At 43.6% G+C, this 27,112-nt stretch overlaps 2 protein-coding genes across 17 annotated transcripts; one reads left to right on the top strand and one right to left on the bottom strand.

Moving 5' to 3' along the window:
• Positions 1–1,376: 1,376 nt before the first annotated feature.
• Positions 1,377–12,134, top strand: ENPP5 (ectonucleotide pyrophosphatase/phosphodiesterase family member 5). Of its 2 annotated transcripts, none has more exons than XM_086745774.1 (4): positions 1,377–1,442; positions 4,240–5,109; positions 8,938–9,114; positions 10,494–12,134. In XM_086745774.1, the coding sequence occupies exons 2-4, from the start codon at positions 4,245–4,247 to the stop codon at positions 10,862–10,864; spliced, it is 1,413 nt and encodes a 470-aa protein (XP_086601900.1). In that variant the 5' UTR covers positions 1,377–1,442; positions 4,240–4,244; the 3' UTR covers positions 10,865–12,134. The 2 variants fall into 2 exon arrangements, with proteins under 2 accessions (XP_086601900.1, XP_086601901.1); XM_086745775.1 differs by lacking the exon at positions 1,377–1,442 and adding an exon at positions 2,137–2,222.
• Positions 5,130–25,739, bottom strand: ENPP4 (ectonucleotide pyrophosphatase/phosphodiesterase 4). Of its 15 annotated transcripts, none has more exons than XR_015258286.1 (7): positions 24,186–25,562; positions 22,855–23,719; positions 21,729–21,899; positions 19,257–19,427; positions 9,350–9,429; positions 8,533–8,665; positions 5,130–5,291 (listed from the first exon to the last, which is right to left on the bottom strand). XR_015258286.1 is itself a non-coding variant. In XM_086745768.1 (6 exons), the coding sequence occupies exons 2-6, from the start codon at positions 23,675–23,677 to the stop codon at positions 8,630–8,632; spliced, it is 1,281 nt and encodes a 426-aa protein (XP_086601894.1). In that variant the 5' UTR covers positions 23,678–23,719; positions 24,186–25,562; the 3' UTR covers positions 5,313–8,629. The 15 variants fall into 15 exon arrangements, 12 of the variants coding, with proteins under 12 accessions (XP_086601894.1, XP_086601887.1, XP_086601890.1 ...); XR_015258284.1 differs by lacking the exon at positions 5,130–5,291 and adding an exon at positions 5,313–7,825; XR_015258285.1 differs by lacking the exon at positions 5,130–5,291 and adding an exon at positions 5,313–7,370.
• Between the last annotated feature and the right edge of the window lie 1,373 nt (positions 25,740–27,112).

The raw sequence follows: 27,112 nt of genomic DNA, 5'->3' as shown, positions 1-27,112 counted from the left end.
TGTCGGTCACTGTCAGGAATGAGATGATGAACGTGGTGGTACAGATGTGATCTAGCTCATTTGCTGTGTACAAAAGCCACATCCCCATCCCCACTGCTTCTACCGATCGCCGCAGCAATAAGTATTTCCAGTTTGGTACTAATCTCAGTCTCATGCCTCTAACAGAACAACAGTAATCAGGAGGGAGAAAAAAAAATATTAAGAAAACAAATGAAAACAGCCTTGTCCCCTCATACAATTCTTAGAGCTGGGGTGAGGGGAAGGAAGGTATCACCCTTGCTTAAAAAATTTAGGTACAATGACCAGACTTTTCCACTGCCCCAGGCTTGAGCGAGTCCCTTACTGCACGAGTCTGGCCAGCTCAGTGATCCCGAGCTGATGAAGCCAACCTGTAAATTTGCCCAAAAAAAGAGGGGAGGGAGTCAGAATCCTACCTGGATTACAGCCTGTACACAGGTTATATTTAACCTTTTCTACCTACTTAGTAATAACGTACTGTGTTGGAGATGTGAAGCCTCCAGTAGCTTGCCATCCACATGAAAGCAGGTTTACCCTGTATGGATTAGGCAAAAAAAAAAAAAAAAAAAAAAAAAAGATTAAAAAACTCGCAGAAATTTTCTTTTCTTTGTATTGTAATGCTTGTTTTGCACCAGAAGGACATTTAAGTTGGCAGCACCAGCTACAAAGTGATTAAGCAGCAGCATGTCCCTGTGCACCAGTGATCCTATGACGGTTTTTCCACACTGCTCGGAGGTGGGGTAAGGTTTGTGTACGTACACCAGGTGTGGGCTTTGGACTGCCGGGTAGCACAGATCCTCGGCCGGTAAAGCCTGGACTTCTGTCCCCTTCAGCTGTTCGGTTTCTAGCGAGGTGAGGAGGGACAAACTGATTTTCCTCTTCCTTCCAGGGCGCGGCTGTGGGTCTTGAGCAACACGGGGGAAAAGCATCTGCCAAAAAAAAAAAAAAAAGGGAAATTTAAAGCCTCAGAATATGAGAGGAGAGAAAAAGGCAAACAGACAAGCACCTGAATCAAAATTAATTAAAAAAATAATAAAAATGCAGAAGCCCTTGCAGAGATCCAGAAAGCGAGTTTTGCTCCTCGCACTTCAGCCCGCTCAAAGCACAGGCCGCATTTCTTCTCAGTTTAAAGCAATCCCGGGACACGCAGCCACACTCTCACGACTCGCCCGGCGCTGGATCCCCGCCTCGCCAAACCCCCCAGCCTGGGACACCCGAGAAGCGCCACCCACTCGTGTCCGCGACCCACGGCCGTCCCCGCCACGCCACGCCCCGGCCGTTACCCGGCGCTGAGTGACAGCTCCGCTGGCCACTCACGGCGCGGAGGGGCGGGGCGGGGCGGGGCGGGGCGGCCGGTACGTGCGGGCTCCGCCACGGCCCGGTGAGGTCGCGTTACTGCGCCTGCGCGTCGCGGGCACCGGCAGGTAACGGCGCGGCCGCGGCGTCTGCGGGGGCCGGGGTGGGACGGGGTCCCGCCGCCTCGCTCCTGGGGGATTGGGGGCAGCCCGGACCGACGGGGGGGGGACGGGGGGGGACGGGGCGGCTCGTTAGGCCCGAGTGGGCCTAGGTGTGGGCAGCCCTGGGTGTTGAGGAGGGTCTCTCGCGGGTGGGAGCGTGGGTTTCGTGAGCCCGGGGTTTGCTTCGCCTGGTTGCCATGTCAGGGTTGAGGTAAGCCGGTCACAGAGGTGTCCGGCTGCGGTTGTGCAGGGGGGATGTTGGCCCTGGGCACTTGTCTGTCTGTCTGTGTGGCGGCTCCCTGCCCTGAGCTGTCCGATGCGTCCATCCCCCCCAGGGCCCCCTCAGGACCCCAGGGCCCCCTCAGGACCCCAGGGCCCCCTCAAGACCTTTGTGGTGCCAAGTTCCTGGAGAGGCCTGGGTGTGCTCAGTATGTATCCAGTGCAGACCAGTGTAGGAAGGCCTTGGAAAAAACAAACCCGCAACTATTTATTAAAAATATCCAGCTGAAGGATTAGGTGGTTTTGACATCATTACCTGTCTAAAATTAAGAAGTAAGGACCGAGTTTCACTTGATAGGACTTAAATTCACTCCCCAAAAGAGGGAATTTCTGGCTCAGCCATGGGCTACACTTAATTCAATGGATGGGATTCAGATGGACACAACAGCACGTTCTCCCTTTCTTCCTTCAGATTCAGCTGAAAGAAATCCCACATCGGGTGAAACTGAGCGTTTCTGCAGCCTTTGGGTCAGTGGTGTTTGCTGAGAGGGGGATGAGGTTTTGGAAGTGTTGGTTTATTCAGAGCAGGACTCTGGGCCTGGATTTTAATTTTGGGAGACACACGAGTTCAGTGTAACATTTGACTGCCTGCAAGTCAACAATGCCAGTGCTGTTTTCCAGTGTGTATGCGTGTATGAGAGAGATGTAGTTGGAGAATAGAAGTAGGAAAATTTCCTGTGGAAGATACCTTGTGTTCTGCCAAATGACAAATCCTATTCCATCATTGCAGTGGTATTCAGATGCGTGTTACGCTGTAACTTTTTATATTAGCTAAGATATTTATCTACTCCAGATATTAAAATGAGTTTGTTGGTCACACAATCATGGTTTTCCAGCTCAGTTTCAGTAGTGACTGGCTCTAGAGGATTGCTGAAAAATGGGAATCTAAAGGGAACTGTGTGGAATATCAGTACGGTCCAGATGCAGGACTGGATTGAACAGTGTCTGGTGTTGTGGTCGGGTTGTACTGTTGAGCAGGAAGCGGACGACATTAGTGTGAAACTTTACCTTGGTTACAGGTAGGGAAATCCTGTGTGAGGGTTCTTACAGGGAACTTACCTTGAGTTACATAACTGAGTTTTGAAGAAGAAAGTGTTTGGGAAGGGCAGAGGGGAGCTGCGGCAGGGCAGTACAACCCCATGTAATGCAAAGTTACGTGTCATATTGTCTCATGCTCTTAGGTAAGGAATGCCAGTCCTCGCTAGGAATAGTCAATATTCCTGAGTCACGTGGTCAGAATTAGCGCTGTGTTTTTAGCTAGCGAGCAGGTGCTTTAGGGTAAAGTGCCTAATGGTCACCGTCTCATGCAGTTCGTGGACAGAGTTTGCATCATATTTCTTGTTTCTTACATACTGCGTGCTGCTTGCACTCAGCAGTGGTCTTTGACCGGAAAGGACATATGGTGCATTTTATTCGTGCTTGAAAGTTGTAGTACACTTGTGAGCCACCAGAAATACTACTGAATTTTCCAACCATCTCTTTCCAATCCATTTAGAGACCTAAGTGTTTGCTTAGAAGAACTTAAACTGCACACTGTCTTGCATGACTTGTATGTATTCTTGTTGGTAAAGCTGTCTGTACACTAGAAGTGACCTGTGGCAGGAAGTGTCGGAATTAGTTGATCAGTAAGAGCTTGGTTATGTTGGGATGCTATAGTCACGTCAGGGATGAGATAACATGTTGGGAAACTGGTGTTCGTGCCGTTTGTTTCTCGGACTCTTGATCTGACACCTCAGCAGCAAAACCTTTTCATGAATATACAAATATCTGAAATTCAAAGCTTATCTGCTAGTTTCTCCATTAGCGATTGTCTTCAGCACATTCAGTAATCCTGTAGTGAGTGTCGGGGCTGAGAAGCTGGGATGGTTTCTAGCAGGTCCCCCCTCCCTGATGGGAGCTGTGCAGGCGCCGAGTCCTCCAGTTCCAGCGTGTACTTCCTGTTCCCATCTCCTGCGCTGCTGTGTGGTGCTGGTCTGTCTGCTGCCACGCTTGCGCAGGAGAGGAGTAATGCTCCGGAGATTTTAGTGAGGGTTATAAAGTTCTGGTGGAGATGGACCTTGTTATTCTCAAGGTGAGAACTGCCCTTGTTTACATCTTAACTCTTGGCGAGCAGAAGCTTTATCATAGGACAGTTTCTTACAACTTTCAGTACAGAAAATACTTGAAAACAAATCAAATTGCAAGAGCAGGAGTTCCTGAATGTTGGGAGCAGGAAGAAAAAGAAAATGGGCAGTGGCGTTGGGTATAAAGTTGCTTTGCAAACTGTGTTTCATTCAAAAAATTGTAGTGTCTCACTTCCCATCTCTGAAATTGGGCTATCAATATAGCTGATAGATGAAAGGTCTCGTTCCTGTGTTTGGAGTGCTCGGTGTTAGTAAGGCAAGCTGTATAAATATGTAAGGAATATTTTGGCTACTTATTCTTAAAACTAATTTATGACTTTGACTAACGGGTTAACGTGAACAAATCTGTCTCTGCTCAACAGATGCCATGTTGCCTCAGAAGAGGGGAAGACTGCCTTCCAGAATAGCCATGAACTGTTACTGGAGAGTCCTGGCAGTTTTCTTGCTGGTACTTCCAAGAACACTGTCTCTCCAACCAGCCCAGCCCAAAGTGCTGCTGGTATCTTTTGATGGATTTCGATGGGATTACATCTATAAAGTCTCAACTCCCAATTTTCATTATGCCATGGAGAATGGTGTTCATGTCAAACAAGTCACTAATGTGTTTATAACGAAAACATATCCTAATCATTACACAATGGTGACTGGTCTTTATGCAGAGAGCCATGGTATAGTTGCTAATGAGATGTACGATCCTATTCTGAATGAAACTTTCTCTATGGACAAAATGAATGTCCATAATTCCAGGTTCTGGGAAGAAGCCAGCCCAATATGGGTAACGAACCAGAGGGAAGGACATAAAACCGGAGCAGCTATGTGGCCTGGAACAGATGTGAAAATACATGGAGTCTTTCCCACGTATTATATGCCCTACAATGAATCTGTTTCCTTTGAAGACAGAGTTGCGAGGCTTATTGGCTGGTTTACGTCAGAAGAACCCATAAATTTTGGTCTCCTGTACTGGGAACAGCCTGATGAAATGGGCCATGTTCTGGGCCCAGAAAACCCACTTATGGGCCCAATAATTGGCGATATTGACAAAAAGCTGGGATATCTTATGGCTGAACTGAAGAAAGCGAAGCTGTGGGACGTGATAAATGTCATCATCACAAGTGATCATGGAATGTCCCAGTCCTCCTCGGAAAGGCTCATTGAGCTTGATCAGTATGTGAACAGGGAGCTCTATACAGTCATTGACCATTCTCCTGCAGTAGCTATTTTGCCGAAAGAAGGTAGGAGCTATAGCAGTAAAATTCTCTGAAGAAAATACTTGAAACTTTGTAGACTTTGTTCCTTGACTGAAGTGGTGGTAGCAGCACTGATGCCAGCAGGACATCAGCCTTGAACACGGAGTACTTGTGGGATCGCTTCTTTGTTCTTTTTGCTAGCTCTGTCAAAAGCCTGCGTTAACTTTCTGAAATGAAAAGTGAGGAAATCTGCCTTTTGCTGACTAATATTGGCAAATATCCTTTAGCCCTTCTGAGAAGTAAGATAATGTAACGGCATTATAACGGATGAATGGCGTTCTAGAGAGATAAGGACTGAATGTTACATATCTCGCCTTTCATCAAGATGCCAAAGCCATAGTGGAAGCGTTAGATTTCTAACTCAAACAGTAAACTGAAACCAGATAGGGACCTTTGATAAGAAGAAAGTTTGTGCTGGCTGTTTGATTAGTTGCCAGCTATTGTAGTTCACTGTAGTTTTTTTTTTTTTTTTTCCCACATCACGCTGAACAGCCAGCCAGTTATGTTCATGCCTTTTTTACTGTGATAGTGATGGGCAAGAATACTGTTGGAATTGAAACGTGAAGTCTGGTTGCGGTCATTGAAGGGTTGCTTAAGTGTCAGGTGTGTGTTTAGTGTCACGGATGTAGAGGTGATGATCAAAAGCTGTAACTATTTGGTGAAAATGCATTAATCTGGAAAACAGCCGCTTTTTTATGCGGGCAAGGGTGCTGATTTGAAAGTTCAGTTTTAAGGCGGCATTCTGTAAAAGTATTTTTTTAAGATTTCTGTAACAGTTGCATCAGCAATGGATAGCACTCTAATACCCCAGCAGAGAGGGTATTTTGAAAACTTAAGTGACTTAAATGTGTAAACAACTGTCCCTTGTCATTTTTAGTTTGAGGAATAGTCCAGACTAAATGTTAGTGTGTGCAAACTAAGATCATTTGCTGCTTGAGCACACTCAGGTGCTTGTAGCTGGGTCCTGTTTCTCAGTGGTGATAGAAGAGCCCAGTTTGGGAGCTCCGTCCTCCTGGAGACAAACGTGGTTGACCAGGATGTTCTCCTTACCAAATAAAGGAGTTAAAAAAGTAAACTTTAGTGCTGAAACATCCCGAATGCGGTAAATGAGAACTTGAAGATGCGTAACCTGATTCTCCTGCCTGCTAAATGAAAAGAAATAGTAGCTCTGCAGCAAATAGATGACAGAACAGTAAAAGAGACATTTCAATGGATTTCAGAAATAGCTTGGATTTGTTTTTCTCTAGAGGTTCAGATATTTATTAAACTACCAATAAACAAGAATTAGTTTTGAGCACAGCTAAAATTCCTTCGTTCTGTGTTACCAGCTGTAATTTTCATTTTAAAACAATGAGCTTTGTTCTCTGTTTAGCTATGAAATAACATATACTTAAGTACATAAGACTGATTCTTCAACGGTTCCTCTATTTATCTTGCTTAAACTAAGGGAATTGTAAAATTTAGTGAGACACTGAGAAAAATTGTAAATGCTTAGATGCATTAAATGCACAAAAATGCAATTATTTTTATTACTTTAACTGGCTGCATATTTCTTCCCTGAGAGGATTAAAGCCGTTGTTTAACCATGCTAGTGTATTAGTGTGTATGGGACTAATTATATGTTCATGGAGATGGTACCTGGAGCACAGCTGGTGATGCTGGCCTTTTTCTTGCATTTAATAGAAATAGATTAATTCAAATAATTAATTTAGTGTAAAATCATAGTTTACTGTATTTAGGGCTTCTGCTCCCTGTTATCCCATGTAGAAAAGTGGCATAACAAAATTAAATTTGTTACTAATACAGTCTTAGAAATGCTAGATTGAAGTCTTGTTGCTGTAACTCCCTATATCATATCTGAACCTCTGCTGTCTCATCTTGACCTTTGTTGTCTTCCTTAAGTTTAGTGATTTTTTTTTTATGCCAATTTGAGAGAAAAAAAAATATTATACATTAATCTATTTCCAGTTTTCCTCCAGAATTTCTATGCTGGATCTTAGGAACTGAGGGAGAAAACGAAAACAGTTTCTTTAAAGATATTGAGGACCTCCTCCCAAACTTTTTTTTTCCCTGACATATATGTAAAACTCCATGCATGTTGTAAATGGCAGACAGGATTTTATCCTTGGTTTGCCTCAGGTGGTGTCTCGGGTCAAGTTAAGCACTTGTTCTTGTGGTCATCAAGGTGATCGTTTCTTTGGGCACAGCTCTCTCGCAGGAGCGCCCGCTGCAGGATGTACAGCTAGCTGCGAAGGCAGAACCCCAGCGAGCAACGAGAAGTCAAAATGACAGGATGTGCTTAAATGCCACTCGTCTGCTAAAAACGGCAGCATTGGCCGCAAAAAACATCTTCCACTGTGCTTCAAGCCCTTGCAGTGCTGAAAGGGGCCTGCAGAGACTCGCTGTGAACGCAGCTGTCTGACCGGGTTGTGCATGCTCGTGGCACAAACTGCTTAAATAACTCATGGAGCTGAGTTACTCGGTGTATAGCAGGAGTCTGCTACAGACACTGCATAGCCCTCAGCAGGAATCCGTGTTTAGATGGAGGGGCGGGGTGAGATTGAAGGAACTTGCTCAGATGTCGATTCCTGAGCTTGCTTTTATGTTTCTGTCTGTGTGTCTTGGTTCCTCCTTGCTGGTATTCCAGTTTGTCCAGCTGCTTTCTGGCTATTAACTTTTATGGGAAAGAAAAGCACAGAAGCTGGAAATAAGCAAATTAAGAATTGGAAGTGGAGAATGCCTGTGTATTTGATAGGATTAGTACAGCTCTTGAGTGTTTGCGCTCGCTGTGCAGTAGATTACTAGGGAAAGGAAAGGATGCTGAGGATTTTATTAGGAGCAGGTAGCACTGTTAGCCATTACTGAACACACAGGGTGGCTGACAGTTCTACACCAAAAGTGCCGTCTTCATCTACCAGTCCAACCCATCCCTTCGTATGTTTGTCGTGTGTTCCCTGCTTACGCCTCTGCAATCTTTGTACGGCTCCTGATGTGTCAGTGGCATCTAAACTGTGACCTGGGGGCTTCTGTTGAAAGATTAATGCTAAATAGTTGTGCTTATCCCTAGGCAGTTAATTGCCAGCGCCACGATGTTACATGGTGCGTAGCAACAAAGTAGCTGCTCTTTCTAAGCGAGCTGAACTTGTCATCAAAATGGTAAAAGATCAAAACTGGGAATCAAATGTGGTCATATATGTGGCTGTCTATCGGGGCATCTTGTAGAAAAAAATAAACAGATGGGTTCACTCAGAAGTTTTCACAGCTGCTAAGGAACAAAGTGGTTTCTCTCTTTGGCCTTTTAAATGAAAGCAACTGCTAATTAAACTGCTTTGAAATGAACAAAAAGTGTCACTTGTCACCATAGCCAACTCGGGGAAAGACATAACGTGGCCTTAATGCGCACATTACCTCATAAACAGATCCCGGAGCTGTCTTCGTGCTTTCAAGCTTTGCATACAGCTAGGAGGAGCCGGTTTCTTTTCCGTGAGACTTAACCGAATGCCTTCTAACTCATTCTTGTGAGAAGCTTACATTCTGGTAACTATGGAAAGAGGGATTTTTCTAAAATTAGCAAGGCGCTTACAGTTTGGGAATAGGCTGTGAAGTCTGATGTCAGGTGTGACCTGTGAATGACGCGCTGGATTTGTCACAGTAACTTCTCTACACGTTGTAATTCCCTGTTGTCTCTTACAGCTATAATTAGCTTTTGGGGAAGCGCGTTTTGCCCACTTCTTTCGGTTGTTTTTAAACTGCTGGTGGGTTTAATAAACATATTGGTATGTTGAAGTTTTGTCTTTGTTTGTTTGTTTGAAGGCAAACTGGATGAAGTGTATGAAGCCCTGGTCAATGCTCATCCCAACATGGCTGTGTATAAAAAGGAGCAGATTCCAGATCGATTCCATTACAAACACAACAGTAAAATTCAGCCGATCTTAGCACTGGCTGATAAAGGATGGGAAATTGTGTTTAATAAGTCTGATGGTTTTCACTGTAAGTATTCTGTCTTTACAGCATTTTGCTATATCTTCCTTGTCAGAGGCCTTACATGGTACTTTCTCTGCCAATGTTGTGGTTTGGTTTTGGTTTTTTTTGTTTTTAAGACTGGGAGGGAATACTCTGAAGCTAAATGTGTAGAATTTATAACCTTTTTTCCTAATAGGAAGGGAAGCACCCTACTATTAGGGGAGGGGGAACTGGACTTACTGTTTCTAAAAATTAAACTTACAGAGATAAGATCATTTACATGTTTTAGTGGCCAGATACTTGAGGTCTTCTTGCGAGATCTAGCAAACTGAGAAGCACTTCCTGAGAGATTAAAAAAAAAAAAAAGTTGTAACTGAACTTGTTGAGTAGAGGATGAATAGCGTTGTTTTATCATGCACAATTCATTTACTGCAGAAGGGTTGGGTTGGAAATGCAAGAATGCTTTTGGAAAGCCTTCAGCTTCTGTGGATGCCTACACCTGAGTAACCACGTTCGATTGCTGGAGGGAGTCTTTGAGTATTGTGTTACTGTACACCAGTGATTTTCATTTGCTGTACAGGATAAGATGCATTCTAGGTGATCTGGAGGGGAAAAAAAAAAAAACACTTCTAAGTTCCTCACTTGGGGTTTTGAGATTATAAGTAGAATGCAGGCAATAAACTGCAGCTCGTGGTTAGCTCAGAGAAAAGATACGGGTGTCATACGATAAGTTCTTAAGTTTCTTGACTGAAAACCTTTTACGCTTTGCTGCTGGTTATGAAGCTGAAGAGCAGTACCTGCGGGACTTAACAAGTTTTTTCAGTTGTCGATAGCAGCTTTTTTGTGCCTGCATGTTTATTTACTTGTTCAGAATTTTTAGTGCCCCTGTAAGGAAGGGGCACTGGAGACCCACTAGTGAGATGTGTCCGCTTTTTCCTTGTTGATGAGGAGGTAGTGCACAAAACTGGACAAAGTGTCAGAGCAGTCAGAGCTCAAGTTCTGTCTGCTACTAGAAGTCAAACAGTCTGTCTCTACATGGATTTCCCGCCCCCCCCCCCCCCCCCCCCAAACGATCTGTTCCGGTTGCAAAGTTGGAGTTTTTCCTTGAGGAAAATTGAGGAAACTTGAGTGTAGCATAGCATGCTATTGGCAGTGCTGTTACTGCCATGTGAGCTTACCTTTTTTTTTTTTTTTTTTTTTTTAAATAGTGCTCTCATTTCTTCTCTTTGTAGTTCTGTGACTTGACATTTGCTAGGAGACATTTGTGCTGTTGATCAAAATTATTCTTCTAAACCTCTGCAAGAATAAATGATGGCTGTTCCTTCTCTGCGTTATGCTAATTCTACTTCAATGCTTGTTTTGCAACTTCAGAATATTGACCTTTATCTATTTTTTTTTATTTCTAGTTGGCAATCACGGATATGACAACATCTTACCAGAAATGCATCCCATTTTTTTGGCAGTTGGGCCTGCTTTCAGAAAAAATGCCACCAGAGAAGTCATGAACGCTACAGACTTGTACCCGTTGTTGTGCCACCTCCTTGGTATTACCCCACTGCCAAACAATGGTTCATTCAGCGCTGTGAAAGATATGCTTGCTGAAGAAGTTCCTGTAGGCTTTGGAAGAGACACCTGTGCTACTGTTATAGGAGTCCTTCTAGGCAGCTTTATTGTTACGGTTTTCATGGCAGTTTTTGTTAAGCATTTCATCCTGCCCCGGGCAAACGCCACGCAAATGCACCGTACTGAAGCTGCCCAGCCACTCTTGCAAGATTAACAACACTTGGCACTGCTTCCCATTTGATGCTTAAAATAGCTTATACGAAAAAAAAATAATAGAGGTGGTAAATATGTGGAGTAAAAGGAAACGGCTGCTGATGTATTGTTACTCTGGAGTACACGCGTACCAGGTATGCATAGAAGGAGACTGTTTCTGTTTCACCCTACAACCACTTAATCTTTCAGGGGCTGAAAATATTCTGGGCAAACCTGGAAAGCTGTACACATACGTAGACACGTAGTGACAATAGACATTGAGTACCTCATTCTGAGCTGCTTTGAGGGAAATAACATCAACTGATGTGCACTTCAGACTAGTACGTTGTGGTTTAATTTAATTTCCCATCCCCTTTTTTTTTTTTTTTTTTTTTTTTTTTTTTTTCCCCTTTGAGAGATTTTTTTTAAGTCTCTTAGGTTCTAACAAGTCGCTGAATGCCATTAGACTGCTTTGGGTTTTTTTCTTCCCTGCCCGAAGAAGCTTTTGCATGGATCACCATTTCAAATAGCCGGTGGATTAAATCCTACAGAAAACAACATTATTATTAAGCTAGGTCATGCAGTGCTAAGTGTCTAAGTTTATAGTTAGGCATATTTCTTTAAACTACTGTGTAGCTCCAAAATGTGAATCTAGGTGGTATTGTCTTTAGCAATCAGCATTAAACCACTTAATTTTTTTTTTTATTTATTTAGGTAAATATAGGTCTTTATGATTTTAGGTAAATGTAGGTCTTTTTCTGTTGTTTCCTGTACACTGGACTAAATTTTCTAGGAATTCCATGAGGCTGTCAGTTTAAAGACACATACAAGCACAAGACCTGTATATCTAAAAGGAGTTGGTTTTTTTTATATTTCTGTGATAAGAGATTTCTTGCAGAATAAGGCTGATGAATCAGTTAAGGAACATACATGTACAAGCTGGTTTCAGAGCGCTGTCAAGCCTGTCACGGGGTGTAATATCTGATCTGTTACTGGAGACTCTTCTCTAGCGTCAGCTTGGCTTCCTGTCTTGTATTTTATCGGATATGTCTGGGTGGACCTTAGAATTTGATGAGCATGATTAGACATGCAACTTAAGGAACAGCTGTATAAATCTTAAGCCATATATATAAATCTGAAAAAGCACACTTTGATATGAAAGAAGGTGTAAGACTGGAGTTTGTTCTTCCAGAGAAAAATCTCTGTCAGGGAAAATTATTAATTCTGAGTCAACAAAACTATGTATTACTCTGATTGTTTTGTGTGGGGCAATAAATCTTCTTGCTATTGTAGTTGTGGGGTTTTCTTTAAGAGCTCACTTACATGGTAGGTGAGAAGCTGCTGACTAAGGTTTGTGTGAAAAGCATGGTATGAAGTGAGAAAAGTTGTCTAGTTGTCAGACTTGTTTAAAAGCTGAATTTTTTTTTTCCCTCCCTGTGTGAGTTTGTTTCTCTGCACTTTCCATCTGAGTACAATGCCTGAAGAAGAAATAAACTATTTCAAAATTCACACAAATACTCAGTCTGGTATTTCTGTAAATGCAATTTATTGCTTTTATCCACAGCACCCAGCAGAAGGCAAAGATGGGAGCGTGCTCTGTCAAACTGATGGTGTGACTAACAGTCCAGTACTGCAACTGGGAGGGTTGCTAGCAGACCTAGCAAGGAGGTGCAACAAGCTGACTAACGAAAGTACAAAACTAATTTTGCTGGACTTCATTCCAAATTGACATCTAGGCGAGTTCAGACATGAGCTCACTTCTCGCAGTCTCAGTGATGACCCTGCAGTGCCCAGTTACAAACTGGTGCTCGCTGCGTCAGAAATAATCTGTTGGACTCCTGTGTCCATTTCCTTAAGAAAATGCTGAAGGAAAACATCTGGGTTAGGTGTGCCTGGCACTGTAACGCTGATTCTCCGTGGAGCTGACCAGCAGGTATGTCTTATGTTTAATTTGCTGATGCCGGCTAAAACTGAATGCTGCAGGGGCTTTTCAGGCTGAAAGATGAAAGCAGTAATGATGGTCACAGTAGTTTCTAGAGAGGCTGGGGAAGTCAAAGTAGAAAAACCTACTGGAGATGCTGTAATCCTCACCTGGAGCTACTTCAGTTGCACACTTTCTCACTTTGGAACATGCTGCTTTCACAGAAATTCTTCTTACTGCAGTAATTTCATAGCAGTGCTTATGGCAGATGTAAAAATAACTGGGTTGTAATCTCAGAGGTGTTCATTAACCTCCCACTTTTAAAATTGAAATGTGTCGTTCAATCATCAGCCAAAGTGACCCTTGATTTCTAGGGAGGGGGCAAAGTTCGTCAGTGGTGTTCAGTCATCTGAACAGCCTTAGGCTGACCCGCTCGAACATGCAGCAAGCAAAGAGCAGTAGGTTTTCCCTAACAAAGGGTTTGGGAACAATAATATTAAAAATAGATTGGGAACACGGACATGAGAATTCTTCTTGATGTCTTTGTTCTGTAAGGCCCTTCTCCGAGGAGGGTAAAATGGGACTTTGTAGAAAACCAAAGGGAATCTTTCAGCATTCGGGTACTTTAGTTCAGGTTTCAGCGCGTTCCCTTTATGGGTGAGGTGTTTTTGCAGGCAGTTCCCTTGTTGGGTGTTTGCCTAGCCAGGGTTAAACACGGTTTAACTTGTTGGGTGTATGCTTAGTGAAACTGAAAGCACATATGATGCCACTGGAGGAAACAATCAACTTTTTGTCTGATGAGATTTTTTCAGACTACCTTTTTGGCAGGATGTGGGATTTTGTTTCTGAGTATAACGATGCTGTTTATGCTGTACAAACAAGTTTATTGGGAAGTGGATTGAGGATACTGTATGCTGCTTGTGACTTAAGCTTGGAAACCGAGAAGTTTGCACGATTTTGTCTTTCCTTACTGACCTGTGAGGCGTACTTTGAGATGTCAGATGTTTTCTTTGTTCCTCCTGTTTGGAAATGTTGAAGTTGAAATGTGTCTTTGCTATAGCGCTGTCAAGCACTGAGTGCTTGCTTCATTTAAAAACACTTCTGGGAAAAAAAAACTTGCATTGTGGGGGGACCGCTGGAGGAGGATGCGTCCCTTCTTGTACTCTGCGTAGTGTATGCCTTTATCACACTTCCAGTTATTTTTAATAAACTTAAGAATTTTGACCTTAAATTCTTATATTAAAGACTTCTTGTTTCCCACCTTGCTATTGTATATGGAAATAAGAGCTCTCTTATAAACAATTTTAATACAGTTTCTTTTATAAAAAAAACAATCTTCCAGACTTTCTTAGTAAAGAACTGCAGTAATGCTGTTTACAAAAAAATGCAGTGTCCAAAAAAAAACACCGCCTGCAAAAATGCCTTAAAAAAAAAAAAACAAAAAACAAACCCACCCACTTGCAAAAATACATTAAAAAAAAACCTGCAAAAATGCCTATTGTAAGATGAAGGGTTGTGCAGTGAGACTTTTCAGAAGCGTGGAACAATGCAGTCTTGAGCGGTGTATGGGAAGAATAACAAACATGCAGCTGTTGAGTCCTGCTGTTTTGTAAAGTGCAAATATCATAGAACCATAGAATCTTAAGGCTGGAAGAGACAGCCAAGATCATCAAGTCCAACCATCAACCCAACACCACCCTGTCTACTAAACCATGTCCTGGAGTGCCACGTCTACACGTTCTCTGAACACCTCCAGGGATGGTGACTCCACCACTGCCCTGGGCAGCCTGTCCCAGTGCCTGACCACTCTTTCCGTAAAGAAGTGTTTCCTGATACCCAACCTGAACCTCCCCTGCTGCAGCTTGAAGCCATTTCCTCTTGTCCTGTCACAAGTTCCTTGGGAGAAGAGACCAACACCACCTCCCCACCAGCCTCCTTTCAGGTAGCTGTTGAGAGCAATGAGGTCTCCCCTCAGCTTCCTCTTCTCTAGACTAAACAACCCCAGTTCCCTCAGCCGCTCCTCATCAGACTTGTGCTCCAGACCCCTCACCAGCTTCGTTGCCCTTCTCTCTACGTGCTCCAGGAACTCAACGTCCTTCTTGTACAGTGGGGCCAAAAACTGCACACGGCATTCGAGGTGCAGCCTCACCAGTGCCCAGTACAGAGGCACAATCACTTCCCTGCTCCTGCTGGCCATGCTGTTCCTGATGCCAGCCAGGATGCTGTTTGCCTTCTTGGCCACCTGAGCACACTGCTGGCTCATGTTCAGCCAACTGTTGACCAATACCTCCAGGTCTGTTTCCACCAGGCAGCTTTCCAGCCACTCTTCCCCAAGCCTGTAGCGTTGCATGGGGTTGTTGTGACCCAAGTGCAGGACCCAGCCCTTGGCCTTGTTAAATCTCATACAGTCAACCTCAGCCCATCGATCCAGCCTGTCCAGATCCCTCTGCAGAGCCTTCCTGTCCTCGAGCAGATCAACACTCCCGCCCAGTTTGGTGTCATCTGCAAACTTACTGAGGGAGCACTCAATGCCCTCATTCAGATCATTGATAAAGATATTAAACAGAACTGGCCCCAGCACTGAGCCCTGGGGAGCACTGCTTGTGACCGGCCGCCAACTGGATTTAACTCTGTTCACCACAACTCTCTGGGCTCAGCCACCCAGGAGGTTTTAAATTCACCACAATATATAAAACAGGCTTACTTCCACTTCTTCTTCCCTGGTTAAATAATGGCCATGGATGCTGTACACACCCTTCAAGAAATGGCATGTTTCTACCTAGAGTAAAGGTAACGTAAGCATTTATTAGATGTTAGACTACAAAAATTGTAGCAAGCACAGGAAAACGCTAAGTTCAATAGTGGTATCTGCATCACTGCACACAGGCAGCCTTTTCATAATGAAATCTTGATCTGAGTCATATTAAGTTAACAAATCTCTGCTACTGATATTTTTTTTCGCAATAAAAGGTGGCTTTTTACAAAAAAAAAAAAATAATTCATGGGCAGTACATTCTTTTATATAGCAAGTTAAACTTCCCCCTGTAACAAGCATTTTGGAGCTGCAGTTAGTCAAAATCAGCTCAATTCTGGAATTGTTTCCTTGGTGCTAATGGACAAAAGACAGACACCCAGAGGGGCGGATGTTTTAAGGCTCTGCCCAGTGTTGAGAGTTCCTTTTTGGAGGCAGTCAACATAACGAAACATCATCTTTACGGCTGGGAAGTACTGTTAGGGAATTCCCCCGTTCCCATCTAAACTTCAATGCTAGTTTAAGAGTTAAGAACTTCCTCTAAATTAGCGTGCCCTGGATGAGCACTGCAGAGCTCTGTATATTTAGCAAGTCATTAAATGCTGCCACAAACTATTGTAGGGTATCTATCATCTCCTGTATCACAGCTTTGAGGAAGGGGGGAAGCCACTTGTTTGGAATTATCTATTCAAAATGAAATCAGCCGCTGACTTTTCACAAGCAATAATTCATACAAACCGTAATTAGGTAGCGGAAATATTTCATCGTGTTTAACACACTAACACATTTAATCATCTTTAAATATATATGAGCTTTGTTTCTAAGGAGAAAGATGTGTTTTTTCTATATTCTCTTGACTTGTACATGATCTGTATGAAATACTGGATGTACAAGAGATGATACTTCGAAACCCTCCCTGTCAGCAGCAAAGAATCGTGCCAGGAAGAATCCTCAGCACTCTTACAGTCCATACTGCATCCCTGAAATTAAAAATAATTAGCAATGCAACTAGAATATAGTTTATCCTATTTCTTGATGAATACTTAAAACATTCTCTGTAAACCCTTCCCACAATAGCAGGGTCGAATGCTAAAGGGAGGAGTAGAGGAGAATAAGGATTTCTGCTAGATACTACCACTCACTCTCTGGTTTCGCAGAAGCTCACTTGCCTGTAGCAATTCTCATCAGAAAGGGCTACCTAGAGCTAAAAGGAGAAATGCATTTACCTCCGGATTTCCCCATCTGTAACAATACTCATATTTCACATCAGAGTCCTGCCGTTACGCTTCAGTCGGCACTTACATTTCTGGTAATTAAAATCTTGATGGTAACCCTGACACCTGGCCTGTGATGGTGTTGCACAGAGGGACTGAAAGCACATCAGTCACACACTGTGACACAACTTTTTGGGAGAAGGAGGAGGAAAAGAAAAGAGTGGAGCATATACTGTGCTAATCAGTTTTAGCATCTAGGAAAAAGGACTCCTCACAGGTAGCCTGCAGTACAGTTTGGTCTTACCAGGTCTGCCAGAAAGGTGAAGATAACTCAGTTGAGTCAAGCCTTTCCGTTTATAGATGATGCAAAGCACCTGAGGACAGCAGCCTTTATTAACACAATTACAAGAACCTAACAACTCTCTCCAATGTAGGAATTCAAGCATCCTCCCTTTTACAGCATCTCTAACCCTGGATTCTACCCTGCAAAACACTGACTTCATAGCTACTCAGTAACCTGACCTCTTATTGTGAGTAATTACTTACTTTAAATCTTCCAGCAGGATGAGAAAGTGACTTCTGTGCTCAGTCCAGTTATCGCTCTATTATATCAACACTGTAAAATCCAGTACACTGTCACTAACAGTACAGATTTTTTAAGGGGTCCAAGCTTCTTTCACATTCAGATTACTCCAGAGTAAAGCACTAGTCAGTAAGGAAAAACAAGTCGCTTAAGAAGGGGAAAAAGAAGCAGAACAAGTTTATTTTTGTATTGTGTTTTTAATTGGTACAATAGAATCTTCAGAGAGGAAGATACAATTTAGTAAAACTTCCACGTCATTTTTAAAGCTCAAATGTATTTTTTTCCAGTGGGTGGTTAAAAGTAACCCTTCCCTCCAAAGTCCGTACTTCCTCCCAGCTGGATCGAAAGGCGGTCTGTGGCTAACACCAAACTGCACTGAATTTGAGTGTGTGAACAAGAAACGACGTTGCCTGCTTCCACGTACCTCAGCTCTCTCACTTCAAATCATCAGCTCTTAAAACCGTCAAACTTGCAGGAAAAGGACTTGGTACCTGTAGTTCTCTTTTTGGGTTAGTATTAACAATTCGACCTCACATTCTTTCCTCACTAAAAGATAAGGTACCACTAAGGCTTTCTAAATCTAATTAATTAATTATTATTTTTTTTTTAAATGGCAAGTTACTAGACTTGACCATTAACAAGGAATGAAGAGTTTCAATTACAGGAACCATTAACACTGGTCTTCACCAGAACTGTATATCTATACAACCCAGACACTACAGATAAAATGTCTTATCTCAAAAAATAAATTATTTTTTCCCCTTAAATTTCCAGGGTTTAAAATAAACTTTGGAATCCTTGCTTGATGATGGCATGTTAAATGCTCAGTTGTTGCTTTTTAGCACATTGCAGCCTTCAAAAGAAGGTACACAGGGCAGAACCACCTTTACTACAAAAAAAAAAAAAAAAAAAAAAAAAAAAGAAAGCCTTCAGCAGTTTTCACAGGGTTTAGAAGCAGTAATTTTACTACTACAGCCCATTAAACTCAGAAATCCAAAGATTCTGAGATTAAATCAACATCCTTGAGGTAAGCAAGTAGTACCATCCCAACTCTCCGAATGCAGAACCGTGCGACTAAGTCATCCACAGACACACGTCTAGAAATGTCAGAGCCATCTGCCCGGGGTTGTAACTGCTGAACCGTGTATGTTATTGCTCAAAATAGAAGTGATAGGCACCAATTCTTCCCTCACTGACTTCCATTTTCCTTCTCACCAGTTTCTTGTCATATTGCTGGCTTAGGGTGGAAACAGAAGTACTGGATCTTCTCTATGCCCCAAATTTAAGAACAAATCAGAATATACTGTCCAAAGAGAACTAACTTTAACTCTCATAAAAAACAATCTTCTTTCCAACACAAGAACACTAAAAGAAGTCAACATTAATTTAAATTTAATACAAAAAACCAATTATCATTTACAAATGTTAAAATTCACTTAAGTCTATCCTGGCTAGTTCATACTCTGGAATTTCATTTTGAAAGTGCTCAAAGGCTTGAATGAAAAACTAAACATCTGTATTTTGTTAAGCGTATCTTCCAGCAGAAAGCCACCTGTTCACCATTTTGTTCTGAAAAGATTTTTAAAAAGGACTACTAGTCAGGTAGCACACACAAACAAGTTAGCGAGATCTGGCTGTACAGTATTTTATACAGATACCGTTAAAGTGCATCAAAGAATGCCATCCAGTGCAAGTTCCAACTTTCTTCCTGAAATCACTATTTAGCAAGCGAGGCGAGGCTCCCTACACGCTATCCAATTAAAGGATCATCATCGTCATATTGTAACTGAAGTCGGGAAAATGGCCGTGGGGGGGCAACTCTATTCTTTGAGATTATTATAATGCAGGTGAAAGTAGTCAGTATCATAAAAGCCCCAATAACTATCCCAATAGCTTCTGGAAGATTTATGCACCACTGGTCAGTGAGCAAGCACTTGGCGTTACCGAAAGTGCCGTTGTGCGGCTGCGGCGTCAGTCCCAGGATGTGGCACATCACGGGGTAAATATCGACGTTGTTCATTGTGCTCTGCTTGTAACCCCGACGGAAAGCGGGCCCGCGAGCGGCCAGGAACGGATGCATGCTTGGGAGGGCGTTGTCGTAGCCATGGTCACCTACTGGAGAAATGCAAAGTTAAGAGTTAACACTTCAGTTTCTGTTTGCGTGTTGAGTGTTCCCCTCCCTATCTCTCCCCCGCCCACAAAAGGCCTGTCTTTTAACCAAAGAGTAATGCAGAACATACAAGCAGCTGTTGGGTGAAACACTGAAGGAACCTAGAGTTCCTTCCCTCTTCCACAATCCCCTGAAGTCTTTTCCCCGTACAGATCTTCAGCCATGATTCCCCCAATCCCACCATTATCTCCTTTCCTTTCGGTCATCAACATTTCCTTTTCCCCTCCTCATCCCAAAGTTAAAAAGGATGCTGCCACCTCACAATGAGTCAGTAGCTGGAATGCAAATTTGTGTTTCTCAGATTCTGGAAAGACATCTCCCCCTTGCAAAGCAGACATTTTAATTAGTAATTAAAAGCCAAGCACTTTCCTGTTGGCATTGTTCAGTTTGAGCATGTTAAGTACCCTCAAATCGTGCTTATCAGATTAGGTACTTCAGGTAAAGGGACACTCAAATAGTCAAAACCAAAAAACAGTCAGAGGATCACAATGCCTGTGACAGGTATACAACAAAATGTTTGTGGCTACAAGGTCACCAGTACTTGGACATTTGGTAGGTTTTTAAGAAATACTCACTCGTGATTTTTGGTGGAATATAAACAGCTAAAAAGTAGCCATAGTCAAGTTTCATAATAACATGCCTGAAAACTCTGTCCAAGATGCCAAAAATTTCTGATAGCACAGTATTTGAGTGACTGCATTTCAGTTTTGAATTCACAGAATCATAGTAATAATTTCTTAGTAACTTTTACAAGTCTCCTTGAGAACTGTTCTCCTTGGCTGCTTCACTGAAGTTTCTGATGTGCGATGTCAAGATTCCTATCGATGACGTCACGCTCACCACTGCAGTATACTTTCAATATTCCTTCGTAATGTTTTCCACCGTTATAATTTGTCACCACAAATACACTACTGCACCACATCTTGCTTGCTTATTTTAATGCAGTCCTATGTTTCTTGATTACTTTTTTTTTTCCTCCTTCTACTACTTGCATGTTTTGAGCAGAGCTGTTCCAAGTTCCCTCTCCAGGGAATTTTCCTATCTTTCACCTCTGAAGTAGGAGGGCTGGCGTGTGCTAACACCGCTAGATAACGTGTAGGTATTGGTACGCTTGTCAGTCCTTACGCTGCCACTTTGTCCGTGAAGACAAGTACAATAAACACTTAAACAGCCTTTTAGGCTAAAACCTGCCCTGCCTGCTTCTGGGAAACCTTGGCTAGCAAAGTTTTTTGGCAAAGTGATTCACTTCAACTGATACAATGCTGTTACTTACAAATAGACACTTACTAACTGTTTCTAGGTACATGAAACTGAATCTAACCATAAACAAGAAAGAGACCTCTGTTAGAGATCACATGTGCTAAGTGTTGTCAATTTGAAGATGATTGTAGGAAACCTGTGGGGAAATTAAAATATAATCATATCTTACATTAAAAGCAGTACTTTTGTACAAATAATGAGAAAATTTGAACTTAAGTGTACCAAAGGCAGACAGTAAGAACAGCCAAACTGCGTGAAACAGGGAGTTTGCACCACCCAGCATCCTGTCTCTGACAGCAGTCGCAACAGGGAGTCAGGGAAGTATCAACAGGGTCAGCTCTGACACACCAACCACCAGCCTCGAGCTGTTGGCTGCTCAGAAACTTCCTGGAAGTTGGTACCTTTGTTTTTCACTTCTAGTACTGGATTTTTCTTCCAATAATTTGTCCGATCACTTTCTGAACACACACATATACATATATACACACACAGCCTTCGTCTGCAACCGGAATTATGGGTTGAATTCTCTTGTTACGATGATAATGAAATCTATCTGGAATTTCTTATTTTAAATACACTTTCATGTGACTTGCATTTTTTCAGTAAGTTATACACACCTGGTTTGCAAAAAAAAAAACCAAAAAAAAAAAACAAACCAAAAACCCCACATGTGAAACATCTGGAAATATATATGCATATATGTATGTATGTAATTTGACATTCATAGAGTCCCGCAGGAAGAAAATGCATCGCTTGGCAATATACTGTGTGAAGAAACATCTGGTTTGCTTTTTATCTTTAAAACATGCTATTTCATGCCTCTAGCAGGAAGAACTCTGGCTTCTTCGACCAATATTGTTGTGTTCCTATTATTTTTAGTATTTCCTATGTACTGTAAGATTAAATGTTGTGCCTTGCATTCTTCAGTATATAGATAGTGTACCAACATAAGCCAGCAACAGCACAAATAAGGAAAACACACTTACATTTTGGAAGTGACTCGTTTTGTACAATTGTCCAGCCTTCGTCTGCAACCAGGATTATGGGTTGAATTCTCTTATTATGACGATAATGAAATCTGTCTGGAATCTCTTCTTTGAGATATACTTTCATGTTATTGCTGCATCTTTTCAGTAAGTTATACACGTCTCTTTTGTCTGCCAAGAAAAAAATTGCACGTGAAACAGCTGGAAATTATGTCCTGTTTACTGCAATTATCTGTCATTAAACCTAAGATTCATTTTTTTCAAAACAATTATATTTTAAAAGGCAGCTAGAAAAGGATTCTTTCACGTCCCTAATGAAACACTACATGTATCAAGGTGAAAAATCACAATTTGCTCTCATTTTAAATCAGCCACCTCATGGCTGTGGTTTTGGACCTACAATTCAACTTGCCTTCTCAGCTTGGGGGTTGAAAGAGGCCAAATTCAAGCAGAGAACTCAAGAGAAAGCAATCACGCACCAAAGTAGTCAGTGTTTTATCCGAAGCAGGAAGCATTAATTTTATTGCCACATACATAAATTTGTTCATTAGAATTGCTTCAGTCTGGCCACAGCTGTGGCAACTGAGACCAGCAGCGTCATGATTTCAGACTAAGACATGCCTGTTAGTAACTACTCCAAGATACAAAAACTGAATTCACAGTATGAAAACTGAAGTTTCATTCACAGCAACGGAAATGGTGAAGTGATCAAAGTTGGGTTTCAATTTTTCTTGGAAATTTAGACAATGCCATTTTTTATTCTGAACAAACATGAGGGCTTGCTTCATGCTCACTGTGAATTGCAACGGTATAGACGAAGTGAGCAACAAGAGAGCAGGCATACTAAGCATCTCTCTGCTGTACCAGGACCATCTTTACCACCCACAGCAATTTAACAAGAAACTCTCCGTGGCCCACTGACTACCAAAACAAAGTAATTTCTAAATAAGCAAACATTATTTAGCTTATTCATTAAATTATGTCAAAGTTGTGCAATATGAACCACACTGGATTTGAAAAAGCTGTGAACAGTCTACCACAGTGTGTACTTTTTAGTAGTAAGATAAACAAGATTTATTTCTCAGTGTATGACTTCAAAAAAAAAAAAAGGAAACCCAAAACATACTCTGCCTTGGCAGCACTGCAGCAACTGGACTCTTGTCTATCAGAGTATAGTTATTGCGACCAATGCAGTCATCCAGGATAATCAGCTTCTTTGCAGAACACGAGGCCATTCCATGATCACTTGTTATGATGATATTCATAGTGTCCCACAGACCTAACACCTTCAATTTATTCATAAGGAAGCCGATATGATTATCCACTTCTTCTAAGACTCTGCGCATGTTCTCGGTGTCAGACGGTCCGTACTTGTGCCCACTTGCATCTGGTTCTTCCCAGTATAATGTGGCAAAACTGACTACTGGATCAGAGCTGTTCAGCCACGCGACAATTTTCTCCACTCTCTCCTCAAACTTTACTGAAAAGTTATACTTCATAAAGAATTGAGGGGTTGTATTGTTAATTTTTACATCAGTGCCGGGCCACATTGCAGCAGCACTTGCTCCGTTTCCCTGCCGTTGATTTGTCACCCAAATTGGAACTGCCTCGTTCCACCAGAAGGGATCTGAATCATTGAACTGTGAAAACTTTCTCTTGGCATCCGCATCGTACATGTCATTAGCCACGATGCCGTGGCTTTCTTCATATAAACCTGTCACTATGGTATAATGGTTTGGGAAAGTCTTGGTGATAAAAGCATTCGTAACCTGTTTTACAAGCACACCATCCTCAATGAACTCCTGAAGATGAGGAAGTTTATAGGTTTCCAAGTAATCAGCCCTGAAGCCATCAAAGGACACGAGGAGTAACCTGGGTACTGAATCACCAGGTGAGTGAGCACAACAGGCAACTATTCCAGAAAAAAACAACGTTAACATCGAGTTCATTGTTGATATTTCAAAGTATTTCCAGCAGCTAATGAGATGTACCTGAAAAAATGGAGAGATAAGGCATGTAAAACAAAACAATTGTACTGGATAACTAGCTGTACATTATGTACATCTTCCTTACAGAGGATAAATGCAAAACACCCAGTCTAAACAGCCAGTGAAGCCAACAGCACATTTCCCTGCTGACTTCAGAGGTTTCTCATATATTGTCATAGTTTTTCATATATTAAAACAAATGAGCAATGAGATTTTTTTCATTCCAGACTAAATGAAAGGAAGAATTGTTTTCTCTCTTTTGAGCAATTATTCCATCGTTCTGTGCGTCTTCTTACAATTCTACACTCCAAGACAGACAATCAGTACTCCTCATGTTCAAGCACAGGCACCTGAACAACTCCGCTCCACATTTAAGAGTCCCGTGCAGCTCTAAATCCTGCTTACACATCACTGTTCACACCAGAAGTTTGTTTTCTACTGTAATTATAGTTTTTCTTTTTCACCTCACCTTTCCTTTTCCACAGTTTCCAACCTCAAGTTGCTGGAAGACTTTTCCACATTCCTATTTACTTATTGCTTACTCTGTACATGGAACTGCCAGGAGTAACTTCTACTTCTGTCTTTCTTCTAAGCTGTTGTACACAACAACAGCTGTCTACCATAACAGCATTTAAACTGTTCTTTACTTATCATATTTTTCTCACTTAAAAAAATAATAATAATTAAAAAAAATCATTAGTAACCTTAGCTATGAGGCAAGTCTTTCTCACCAAGGAATTCATGACTAATATGAATGCAAGGTATGATCTGTAAGCTTTCCCTCCCCCCAAACTTATTATGTGTGACAGGAGCACTTTGTTCAGGAAGGTTTACAATTATTTTATAAGCCTTTAAGAAAGAGGAAGTGAAGCTCCACGCTTCACAAAAGCTTCCGCAATATTGTTAGACAGCATATTTACTTCTCAAGAAGGGCCCTACTCCAGTAAATTTCTCCTTTATCTCACTTGCACAAACTAGGGTGATTCTAGGAGGAACAGCAGTTCTCTTCCTAACTGTAGTAATATCTTCTGAGCTATCTCAACCCTTTCCCCCAAATTCTTTAAAACTGTGAGTGTACTATTTTAAAAGTGTAAGTAGCTTTAATGTTAGCTGAAGCTTCAGCAGTGAGAGGACTTCAAAGCATGGGAAATCATCACCCCCACAACCAACAGTTAAAAGTTTCTGTAGGAGATACAAATGTTAGAAAAAAGGACCATCAAAAGCAGCGTTAAGGTATCTTTCAATACAGAGGACTTGTAACACATAGCCCTTTAAAGAGGAAAAAAAAAAAAAAGAAGAAATGAGGAATGGAGCAGAGAATCACCCGTTTCACGTCGTCAGGTGCTTTAAAAAGCAGAAACAGAGTTTTTTCATTGCACAGTAAGGCGTAAGATCACAATATCAGCTTTGAAATGCCCCAGAGTTGTGTCTTTAAGCATTTCTGTTTTTACACGCTGTATCACAGCCGAGTCTAAACCGGCATCAGCGACACAGCTGCCTGCCCTCGACCCTCCCCGCCTCCTCGCCAGGTTTTCGTTTCCAGTTGCTCAGCCCGGTAAGAAACGACCTCTCCTCCCGGCCCGGAAAGCTTAACGGCAAGATGCCGCCTTGCCACTACAAACCCACCCGGTGTGCAGGACCGGCTCCTCGCAGCGATTTAACAGAAAACCGGCGCTCGGAGCCCCGCACCTGCAGCGCGGGCCCGCGGGATGAGGCACCGGTATCCCCCCCCCGCCCCAAAAAACCGAGGGCGGGCCGGAGGCGCAGCCGCCCGGCTGTACGGAGCCCGAACCCGGGGTGAGGGGGGGGCGTCCCGCGGCCCTGCCTCGAGCTGCGCTGTCACCACAGCCTCCCCACGCGGGACAAGACCACCCCGCCCCCGTTCCTGCCCCCGTTCCTGCCCCCGCCACCGTTCCGCCCCGACCCCACCGTGAGGGCCCGCTTCTGCGCGGCGCTGGAGGTGACCGGCTGCGGCGGGAAAGGGCCGGGGGGGCGAAGGGGGACGGGGAGCAGAGCGCCTGCGCACCCGCCGCCCGCGCGGCCCCAGCTGCCATCAGCGGCAGCGGCGGCGCGAGCACCGCCCGGGCGGCGGGGGGAGGAGCTCGTCAGCGGGCCCGCGCTCGGCCGCACGCGATTGGCTGGGGGCCTGCTGGGGGAAGCGCCGATTGGTTGCAGCGGAGTGGGCGTCGCGCGGTGAGAGGGCGCTGTGGGGCGCCGAGCTGGGGGGGGGGGGGGGGGGGTGAAGGGCGTTGGGGTGGGGGGCAGCTGTGGGGAGGGGGCTGGGGTGAGCGGGGGCGTAGGGAGCCGTCGGGAGCAGAGAAGAGCAGGGCTGAGCACTGTGCTGGGCACTGCTGAGGCTGCACCTCGAGTGCCGTGTGCAGTTTTGGGCCCCTCAGCACCAGAAGGACGTTGAGGTGCTGGAGCGCGTCCAGGGAAGGGCAACGAGGCTGGTGAGGGGTCTGGAGCACAAGTCTGATGAGGAGCGGCTGAGGGAACTGGGGTTGTTTAGTCTGCAGAAGAGGAGGCTGAGGGGAGACCTCATTGCTCTCAACAGCTACCTGAAAGGAGGCTGGTGGGGAGGTGGAGAGGTGGCGTTGGTCTCTTCTCCCAAGGAACTTGTGACAGGACAAGAGGAAATGGCTTCAAGCTGCAGCAGGGGAGGTTCAGGTTGGATATCAGGAAACACTTCTTTACGGAAAGAGTGGTCAGGCACTGGGACAGGCTGCCCAGGGCAGTGGTGGAGTCACCATCCCTGGAGGTGTTCAGAGAACGTGTAGACGTGGCACTCCAGGACATGGTTTAGTAGGCATGGTGGTGTTGGGTTGACTTGATGGATCTTGGAGGTCTTTTCCAATCTAAACAATTACATGGTCCTATTCTATAAGGGGAGCTGTGGGAGGTGGCTGTACCAAGCAGGGAGATGTGGCGGGGGCAGGGGGCAGAGGTTTTTATGAGAGATGTGTTAGCCCCCCTGGGCTGGGCTGGGGGTGGGGTGGCTCCCGAGGTGGCACGGTGAGGCGTGCTGGTACGGGGTCAGAGCTCGCCTGGGGTACGGGCTGTTTGCTGGGTCTGCTCGCGGGCCCCGCAGCTGCAGAAGGATGCCATGGGAGGAGGCGAGGCTGTGACAGGGTGTGTTACTGGGAGTTGTCCCGTGTTTCCCCAGGATGCCTGTAACCGGTCTCCTTTGCCAGTGCGGCAGCAGCCCCAGGCTGTGGCCTTCGCAAGGCCACGGTGGATGTCAGCCTGACTGCAGATCTGCTGCTCTCTGGAACTCCTGCTCCTTTTTAGCCACAAACCTCTGAAAGTTGACTGTTCGTATTACTTCCTGTGTACGACCTTTTTGTGCTCTCTTGTGACCACGCTGGTTTATCTTAAATGTAGAACACGTGCAGGAAA

The sequence above is a fragment of the Chlamydotis macqueenii genome, chromosome 3, assembly GCF_036417535.1.
Source record: "Chlamydotis macqueenii isolate bChlMac1 chromosome 3, bChlMac1.mat, whole genome shotgun sequence".
NCBI classification, from domain to species: domain Eukaryota; kingdom Metazoa; phylum Chordata; class Aves; order Otidiformes; family Otididae; genus Chlamydotis; species Chlamydotis macqueenii.
Note: the sequence above shows the minus strand (reverse complement) of the source record. Positions and strands in the feature narration are given on the sequence as shown.